Source organism: Pocillopora damicornis, chromosome 3 (genome assembly GCF_964200805.1).
Source record: "Pocillopora damicornis chromosome 3, jaPocDami1.2, whole genome shotgun sequence".
Classification (NCBI taxonomy): Eukaryota; Metazoa; Cnidaria; class Anthozoa; order Scleractinia; family Pocilloporidae; genus Pocillopora; species Pocillopora damicornis.
Window position 1 is genome coordinate 27,154,951 of NC_142672.1, and position 10,702 is coordinate 27,165,652.

At 38.8% G+C, this 10,702-nt stretch overlaps 1 protein-coding gene across 17 annotated transcripts in view; it reads right to left on the reverse strand.

Annotated features, from left to right (window-relative positions):
* LOC113685872 (uncharacterized) overlaps positions 1–764 on the reverse strand; it is a 100,191-nt gene extending 99,427 nt beyond the window's left edge. For 16 of the 17 annotated variants that reach the window (XM_089199377.1, XM_089199369.1, XM_089199370.1 and 13 more), the window contains exon 1: positions 563–764. In XM_089199377.1, coding sequence (XP_089055503.1) covers positions 563–620 — 58 coding nt within the window. In that variant the 5' untranslated portion in view covers positions 621–764. The remainder of the gene's footprint in view (positions 1–562) is intronic. The other variant, XM_089199361.1, reaches the window with a different exon arrangement.
* Between the last annotated feature and the right edge of the window lie 9,938 nt (positions 765–10,702).

Below are 10,702 nucleotides of genomic sequence, written 5' to 3' on the forward strand. Positions count from 1 at the left end.
CACGTGGATTCACTAATTACTAAATATGGTGTCTGTGACTCAATTTTACTCGAAACATGCAAAACTTGGCAATGATAGGAAGGCTTCAGCGTAAATACAGAGAAGAACTTTAAGGCGTGAAACATTTGCAGAATGCGTCACGCAGTTGTAACGAACGAATAATTTGACAGCAGAGTTTTTGAATGGTGAGTGACAATTCTAACCCCCGATCGGTGTAGTACATGGAAAGAAGCAGAACCCGACCTTCTAAAGAACTTTGCATACACTGTAACTGGATTCCAGTCTTATCGCATATGAGTCTTGATTGCTACACGCGTTTAAAAATATATTGATATCTTACGGGAATGCTCTGTAAGCCCAGAATAGTTCGACACTGTATCTTTCCAATCCCATCTCCACACTTCTCACTTTTTAAAATTAAGGATTGCTTCTAGACGCTGGTTGATAAGCAAATTAGCAAGCCAAGCAAACATATTTTCTCAACAAGCGGAACGGTGTGCATCGTGCTTGCTCACGCTGCAGTGTATTCTTAACAAAAAACAAGTTAATTCCATCAACGTACCTGAGGTCCCGCGAATTAACGTGTAACAGCACACCAGGATCGCTACCGAAGCCCTCATTTCAAAGCCATGAAAAGCCAAGTGTGATACTTTTAGACGTACAGAGGGTCGGCTCCGAAATGCACCCCGACACAATCATGAAATGATTTTATTGAAAGGTTTTATTGCACAAGATCACATTTCAACTCAAAGAGCGATTGTGTCTCATACCATGGGAGGGCGTCTAATGACACTTGTCAAAATCTTATCAGCGGCAATATCACCCACTGGAAACACTCCTGCGCACGAAATCGTGTACCCAGAGTCTCGTGAAAGTACATTACGAACAATTGTCACCGTAATAGTTCCTTAATGTTAATCTGAATTATACCAAACAGGATTAATAGTCTATGAGGATTTTCCGCCTCTTGGGGTTTCCTTCCAAATTCCATATCAATTCCCACGCAGTGAGAAGTTCCAAAGATCTGACATTTACTCTACTGTATGACTAAGCCAGTAAGAACTATTAAAAAACATTTATTCGGTACCGTGTGAAAAAGTAATGTTCATGCTTCATTATCGATCCCCAGTCTGGGTTCCGGGACGGTCTCATCAATCAAGCAGGGTTCCGTCTTTAATCGTCGCGGTCGCCCTAGAAAACACAGCGTAACTTAAGGTTGTAACTGGAAAATACCCACAATTGGTAAGTTGGTGAACAACGCGTTGCAAGCGGGAAAAGTGTCCATATTATGACGTCCGCAAGATCTTAAACAGTGTCGACCATAAAACCCTCTAGGTACATCTTCCAGAATTATTTCCTAAAACAGATTTGTGGGGAAAGAAGATTTCAAAAGGAAAAGTTGGCACTTTTCATCATATTTTCTCATACTTATTTTGAGGGAGGTAGGAGATAGCCGAAGGTGTTTACTGCCCCCCACCCGTCTGATGAAAGCCAGCGTGTTCATCATGTTTCGCAAGAACGATTTCACAAACTCGTAAATATTGTACTAGAGCACTTAGAGCAGTCAGATCGCTTTACAACTCCACGTGGGAAAATAGATAACCCGACTTTGCGTCTCTATGTTTAGGCGATTATTTACTTTTCTACTAAAGGTTATCGTCCAATATCTGCAATCTGTTTTCAGTTTTGTCGAGTTTGCCTCTTTGTTTTTCTCGATAAGTGAGTGTAAAACGTAGAAATGTGTCAGAAATAGCAGAAATACATTTTCAGACTGCTACGCTACGAGTGCGGATGTCGTCCTCTTCATTTGTCAAGGTATTTTGCAACGGCAGCTTTACGGCTCGACCTCAGGTGATAACCTCAAGGAATCATGCAATTCTTTCAGCCCTCTCATCCCTTCATTCCGACCAAATGTCCTCACGTGAGGATCACCTCATACAATTGAAAACCTTATTTTTTTCATTCAAGGCGCTTTTCGTTATCGAACACTCTTATCTGCGTCTTGAAAAAGTCACATCAAAAACGGGTACCGCTGTGCGGAGGGTAGATGTGATCTTACGTCAAAGAAGAGTTGACCCTTGATCAGTACTCCTGACACATTGATTAGATTCAGGAATTCATTAAGCTGATTTGTTATTACTGCAAAACAAGAACTCCATTTTCACTTAACTCTTAATATTTAGAATTCTGATGGTAGTAGAAGAAAAGTGCCAGCTGCAGCTGATTATAGCATCGCGCGCAAAAAAATTAAATAGAAATCCTTGAACGCTAGACTGTAAGGATTCACCGATTTCTCACTAAAATCATAGCTTTATGAAACTATAAAATGAAATATAAATGTTGATTTATATCGTAATAATGCTTCTGGGGTTGTCTATGTTTAAATTTCACTTCTCGGGTACTTTGTTCATTGACATTGAATGTTGGAATTCCCGCAAATAGCCAGACATGTAAACAAGATATATTTCATTAAATCGACGTAAAATGGGGCGTGTTTCGACTTGTTCCCGGTCAATACTAATACCTAAAATCTGTTTCTCGTTAACCTTTCTCTATTTTGTTTTTACTCCCAGGGGAGTCAATTTTTTCCCGGAATGTTTGAGTGTTCCAAGAATTGCAAATTGTCGACAAACACATATTTGCCATTAGGGCTGTCTGTGAAACGTTTCCCTCTTTCTATGTTTGTACTGTGATCGACGATAACGCGAAGCAGTAACAAAAGAGGAGCAGAAATTGACGAATGTAAACAAGGGAGAAGGCAGTGTACAAGAACTGATACCGTGAGAATATTGTGAGGGGGATATGGTCAAGGAAGGGAGGGTCCCCTCTTAAAATAAACGTGATGTCAGGTAAGATAAAAGGATTTTGAAACTTTGAACTATGTAAACTCCATTTTTATTTACCTAAAATAAAAGCAATGTATTTTTTTGTACTTGAATATAACAGGCTCAGTCAAGGAAGCCACTTCTTTCAGACAGTCATTTCTTAACTTGGAAAAAAGGTACCCTTTCACATTCTTATGAGCAGAGAAATCCTTGGGAGTAGCTCCCTGGTTAATTGGATATAGGGAATCTGAAGTTCTGTTGCTGAAAGTCAAAGAATGGGTTGCTATAGAGAGAAAAATACCCCGTTTGTCAGCTCGAAACGTGACTATCCCTGCTGTTCAGCGACTAGATTGTTCAGTGTCGAATAAAAAGAATAATGAGGGCGAAGAAAAGGTGAGAAAGTGCAGTCAAAGTTAGATTTTTTCAAGTATTTTACTTGATTGTTCCCACGATATATGTGAAATAATTTCCACATGTGGATAGGAATTGTCACTTTGATCTCAAAATCATTCTAAATCATCTTATCCTTAAATTACAAACAAAATTAAATCGTCTAAATCACATGTGACGCATGAACGCTGAAGAGTCGTCAATTATCTTGATGAAAGGGAGCCGACAATCATCAATATGACATAAAAGCAAAACTTGAGAGTCATCTCATAAGCTGCTTTTCCGAATTCGAGAAGACAAACGGATTTCTTATCGATAAACTGGAACGGAGGGGTGGGGAAGGGGAAAGTTGAAAAGTGATAGCATCACTTTCCACGGCTTTACGTTGAATATTTTGTCACCAACAGTAAACTGAAATGTGTTATCTTTTTCACGCAAAAGATTTGTTAACATGGCGCTTCCTCTGAATGACCCAAGAGCTTTATTCTAACCGTTCTAATGGCAATAATAATGATAAAAAAAAAAACAATACACAAAAATAAAATATAAGAATAACTTTCCACGCTGAGCCAAAAAAAATAACACACACATAAAAAAACAGTGAATTAAAAGAGTAGCCTCCCCTCACAATGGAGATTAGGCTGAATACTCCGGTAAGTGTCGGGAAACACGAGGATTTTCGTGTTCTCTCAGTACCTTATTTTATTTTTCCGGCAAACGAACTGCGGCTTAAGAAATGAATGTGAGAGCGACTTTCGCAGTAGTGAACACTACTTACGCTGTAGTGAAAATAAGGCCTGAAAAAGAAAATTCGGGAATTGAACCCATGACCTCTGCAATACCGGTGCAGGGCTCTACCAATTGAGCTAACAAGCCAACTGGGGGCTGATTATTATGTCGGTTCGTAATTATGAAACTCATGAAGTGATGCGTCAATATATGTAAATCATATTTGTAAACTGCAGTTCAAAAAATTAATATGAAAACACTACTTGAGTAGTGGTTAACTATCCATCACAACATATAGTTGGACAATTTTACTAGGCAAGAAATCAAGTACGTTTTTGCGAAGGCGTCACGTTGACACACCAACAAAGCCACAATAACATTTCATTCCGCCTGTTAGGCGGACATTTCAATATTGATCTTGTTGCAACTAAACATTTCAATTCCAGAAGTGACGAAAATGATTTTTTCTAAGGGATAGACAGGAGAAGAAAGAAAAAGATTATCTAGGGGTGATTTAACTGCACTTCAGTCATTCCTGATACCGTTGATAATTAAAAAGGATAGTACAATGATAATGGTAATTATGACAAAACTCGTGATTATACAGATGATGATAATAGTCATAATGTTTAATACATTCGTTTATTTACAGGAATAGACTCATCAAAAAAGCTGAAAATACTGAAGCCCTAAAACTGGCAAAAAATTCCTAGATATCAAGTAATTCACAACGTTACATAACACTAAAGTTAGTCGATTAACGAAAGAATCTTTTTAAAAAACATGACAGTCACTCGGGAAGTGTCATCCCTAAACTGTTAGTGACATGATTCGTTATATGGGCGCTGCTCTGATGAACACTTTACCACTTTCTAAATCTAAAGAGAGTTGATCCCGCACCGCTTGTTAATTGTCAATCTATGAAACCTTCATCCTTTCATTTATTGACAATAAATTGATTGGTCTTGTATTCACCAATAAAAATGCAAACCTCAGAAAATGTGTCAAGAAGCAAATATTCAACCCCACAACAAGTTTGTGAACAAAGATCACAGGATCTTCGGCAAGGTTCATTATGAAATTAGAAATTAGAGAATAGCTTGGTCGATGTCAGCAAATATCAAGTTATGGGTACACCTAATTTATGGTAATCGATTTATTTCCGATTAACTGGTTCCCTCATGCATGGTTACTCAATGCGCACAGCTGTTACTAAAAGTAGACAACAAAGACGAAGAAATAAAAGAAAACAAAACAACGGCGAGGAAGATAGGCCTTCGCGAAGAGAAGAGGAAACCTATGCGTGATGAAGAAATCTTTGCAAACTATTTTCGTGCGCTTCCTTGAGGCAGTATGACAATCACAATGGTTTCATTAAAAGGCTCAAATATCATTTTTGGAAACTTTCCTATTGTATTTGTCATTTTTTAATAAAGTCGTCCTATTTGATTGAGTTGTTACTTGACCAGGTGACTCAAGAACTCGTGAATTGGATTAACTCCCAATTAGAACAGTCGGCAACTGATGAGGTTAATGAAAACAAAGGTTACCTGAAGTGCATTGAAAGAAACAGCGAAAACAGTTCTAAGTTTCCATTGGGTGATATTCTCAGCTTACACAAATTCAGCGAAAACATCTTGACTTCCTGCCTTTATGATATTTAATGTAGCCGTTTACCAATGGTTGTTGCTGTTGTTTTTCCCCTGGCTGTCTGTGCTCTCCTTCACTTCAAACATATCGGATGAGGCCGTTTTAATCTTGCATTATAAGTGTTACACGAGCACATACGTTATTTTTTAAGGCGTTTCCAACCAGCCATTTTTTCATTCAATTTTTTTTCCGGCATTCCGGCTCTGGAAAGTTTCCACATTAATTACATTAAGGAAACTTATGCTTCCTTCTCACCTACAAGTTATTGATTTCGCATATTCCTTCCTTTGGACACAATGCACAAAAACTAGCAACAGCGAAAGTGATCGAATCTGTGATAATAATAACATATTTATAGCCGGAGAGCGTGGCTTTTCACCTCCACTGTGGTTGCCAACTCATATCTTTGGTTTCCTGAGTAAATATAGCATGCAATTACTTTTGCAGGCCATCACGACCACCACGGTTTAAAACATGTGTTCATGTACTTCGTTCAAAAAGTAGAATTTTTGCTCCAACTAAACTCGAGCAGCTTCTATATACATAAGAATGCGTCGTATGTTTGTCCTTTACTGTTCATTCTAGCATTCTCGAAACATTCATCATCTAAGCTTTTCACGTCGTGAGATGTCGTGTTGTGTTACATTACGTGACCGCTTATTTTCGGTTGCTTATGCAACAAGATCGAGGTTTAGTTCACCGTTTGAACGTCGTCCTTCTTGTTAAAGTGACAAGTAAATTTTCGGCTAAAACTTTCTGTAACCTCCAGTTGTGTGATTTTTGTCGTTTGGCGAACTATCCAACGGACCATGTCACCCTATCTAGTCTAATGTATTTAAGGTTACTTCCCAACTTCGCGGGTGTCCTTTGGGAAAAAATTCGTACGCGCACTAGTTTCACTATAATCCTAACCAACTGTATATCAGAAGAAAGCTTGATAACTGCAGTTTACGATAAAAATATAATTCTATCGTAGATTTTAATTTGACACAGAGGAAGTGTCAGGAGCCGGTAAGGCGTGAAACGACCGAAGGTTCTTGTACTGAATTCATCGGCGGGGATCGGAAGCCGCAGCACGAGCAAAATGGCTGCACAGTCTTATTCACGAGGCATCAATCAACAAATGTGTAGCAAGCTTTTTCGATATTCTGATTGGTTGTCTAGATATCGACATCTAAAGTTGGAGTAGCTGGCGTGTTGCGTAAATAGACGCCACGGGACAAATATTTCAAATATCATAATTTCCCGACATATTTCCGTTTGTCATTATTCCTTGTATGTTTTGGCAAAATTTGACGAAAATCGGTCAAATCTATACAGCCTATAAGTTCGCTCAAAGCGGTTGCATTCCTTCCAAAATCAAATGCGATATGTTTGCAAACAACCCACGCCACGCCAGGAGATTATCTCACCTCCTGAAACCGCAAACCAATGGGACAACAGGACCTCCTGGCGGAAATGACAATGGATCAAGATTTCCCTGGAAAAGTAACGCATTACAGGAAGGTTTTTCTTTTTAATCTCAATCGCCCAGTGGAGCGTTTTAGGGGACGACACAGTAATGAGCGAAGTTGTCAAAGGCAAAGGAGAAACCCGCGGCAAGAATGGAAAAACCGGAAAATGTGCTAAGAAACAAGACAACGAATCGACATACAGCTTTCAAAATTACGATTCGTGGTGATTGTTAACGTTTTTGTATCGAGGCTGGTACCTGCATGAAAAAAAAAGGGAACCTCGTCTTTAGCATCATGTATGGAAAATTTTGGTTTGACAGTGACTTCTTTGTTCGAAATCTGAACGCCAGCTTAGAGCTCCAGTCGCTTTCATAAAGGGATATTTTTCTTTTCTTGACAGAATGGTAACCTTTCTTTCTTCTTTGGGCTTGTTTTTTTTTTTCCTTCTTTTTTTTTTGCGAAGGACTTTCTTCCGCTTTTCACTTCTCCATGTTCAAAAATTTTTCCATAAACATAGAGCTTCCACGAGTGAATTTTGTAGCGCGATGTAAACAAAATATGGAAGTAACATGAGCCCCAATATGATCGTCTGCAGGGGATTCGCCCAAGTCCGAGATTATGACACCTTTCTGATTTATCAACTTTTACACGAAAATGCGTTTTTCTGAATAGCTCTGGTGCTTTTAAAGATTTCAGAAAACTTTTTACGGAACGCTAAGTGGAATGTTTGAATTAAGTGTAGTCAAATTAAAGAAAAATCATGACCTCGAGAAAAGAAGAGAAAACTGCCGAAGGGAATGAGCCGGATGGAAAAGGCTATAAAGATAATCCGACTTGTGGAATACAATAAAAGAACTGTAAGCAGTTACGAGTCTGTGACCATCAAGGTCATGATTTGCATCATCGAGTAACGTGTTTAACGATATCGTTTTTTCCTTTTCATAATTTTTTAAAAAATTTTCTCCCATTTAAAGGGGATAATAAGTACAAAAAAATTATACAATAAAAATGTAGGTCACCGTGCTCGTTCAAAAGCTTAGAACAATCGCATCGCTTTACCGGGTCCAGTTACTGAAAAACAATATCGTGTTCTCGAAATACACGCGCACGTTTATTCGCATGATTACGTGTTTTTATGCGCAATACAGGATGCGCAGCGCAATAATAAGGAATCACCTTAAAGATAAAAAACGAGTGTCAATGCTGCTGAATGGGTGATTAGTAAAAGTTAAACTGAGTGGTAAAAGTAACTCAGCTGGATAAACCGAATTACTTTTACCACAAAATCTCTTTCAGAGAGGCATATTTCTCGTGTTTGTTTGTGCGTGAGAGAGTTTATATGCCTTTATAAATGGTAATTCTAAGTTTAGGAAAAGAAAAAAAAAAGGCTTGTGTGAGTTTCACAGAAAAGCGAAAATATTTAATGCACATTTGTCTTGATCCCTGATGAATTTCAGCTTGGGTAACCATTTGACCTCAAAGAATGACAAGCTTCCAACTTCTCCATGCAATATCACCCCTGCATCAAACATTAAGGTGAATTAAGGAAATGATCACCAATTGAGAGGCTCTTGATTGTTAGACAAATCCTCTTAGTCAGAGCCTCACGAAATGTATTAGGGAAAGTATTCGTGAACTTTGCCCCGTTTACTAGGGATAGAATTCTAACGAACTAGACTCAATCAAACTTTTTTATTCCATTCTCGTATTCGCTTCTTTACAACGGCTGTGTAAAAAGCTACTCTCTGCAAAATTTGTAAGAAATCACTCTCTTATACGATATCCTCTACATTGTGATTGGTTGTTGCCAAGTACTGATTTAAAAGGTCATTTAAGGTTGCGTTGATTATATAAACCGATCAATGTCCCAAAATCACTTAGGGCGGTGCTTCTAGCTCTTGCCACTCAGTCTCACCCACTTAAGTCTTGACATAGTGTTCACACTCATCATCTGACATGTGTCGCGCACGAATCAAAGTCTCCGACAAGTATGGGGAATATACATACTGATGTTAGGATATATTAATACATCCAAGGATGTATTAATACAACCTAACATCATACCGATGTTAATATGTATAAACCAATGTTCATAGGTTTGGAGTCATTGTAAGATTTCATGTAAGGCGTGCTCCCATGAAGCGAGTTACCCTCCTCACCTAGGGAGCTACAACTATCACGAGACGGACTGAAGCATTTTTTACATGCGATACTGAATCAGGCACATTGCGTTACATTTATGCAGTTCCAAAAGCGAATAGTGAGCACAGGCACGGATCTAGGGGTGGGCTGGATGGGTTGCGCACCCTAACACCCCCCCTCCACCCCTCTTTTAAGGTGACCTGCGGCTTTCTTATATAGCTTCACGGTTATACAGAGTCTGCTGCATAGTTTCCTATGTATTCTCAGCAGTTCACAATGTTATTTTCTGGTTATACGACTACTACTACTTTTTTTTTCCGCTTTAAAATCTGCTTCTGTCACCCGTCCGTTAAGTATTCCTTAGCAGTGCACCCTCTTTTAAGAAAACTCCTGAATCCACCTCTGAAGCGTGACTAAGGCAAGGATGAAACATACAAACGCAATGGTAATGGGGCCGATGTTATATTCCCTTTGCGTTTCCCTTTCCATCCGTTTGCCAACGTAACAAACGCGGTATTTTAGCAAAATGAGTAAAGTTTGACAATTACGAGTGGAGGACGTGAGATCTTCAAATATTGCAATGAACTTAACCATTGAGACTGATCAAAACACACTAAAACTGACATGTTGCAAGCAATGCATACTTCGAGCGACCGCTTAATTAATAAAAGTAGTAGTAAAAAAAAGTGGATTACATGACAAAGACAAGCCCTGAAGTAGGGGTGCTGTTGTTACAACAATGAAGTTTTCTTCTGTGGAAAAAGGTGCACAAAGCGTGGACAAAATACGATTACGAAGCATAACAAAAAAAAAATTTAATGCCAGTCTTAAAGCTGATAGTGTGGAATTTGTGCGTATGCCATCATTACAGACGTAGCCGCTGAATTACGATGATTTTTGGCTATCGCGGAAACTACTTCAAAGACGGTTTGCTTTTATAAAAGAATAGATATGTTTTGAGCCCACTAAGCTGGGCCACTCCTTAGACCGCGACAACTTCTCTCTCCCGTTGTACGCCTTCCACAAATGTAAGCAGATCCTATCATTCATTTAAGGACCTTATCATTGTATCGTTGTCCAAAATAACTTCGCAGAAATAACTTTGAGGAATGAATGCGCTATACGTTGCCGTTAATTTGTGTTTTAGAACGGGAGATAATGGCACTTTCAAATGATTTATTGATATAAACCTGAAAAAATTCCGGCGCATGCTCTCGCATTTTACTAAGTAATGCAATCCGTGATAATCTCCTTTAATTGCATCTCGCCGCCTCCCTGGCAATGCTCCTCAACAATCTAGCATATTATGGTCTGTACAGTCAAAATTATCACCTGTGTATGGTTTGATTTGACTGAAATTACCATACCTAATTTCCTCAACATATTGAGCGAGATGCATTACTCGAAAATCGATTCCTTCACTCGGCTGTTGACCTTAGGGGATTTCTCTTCTACAGAGAATGCCGTGACAGAAATGAGTAACGCTAGTACAGCGGATATTGAAAAGAAACT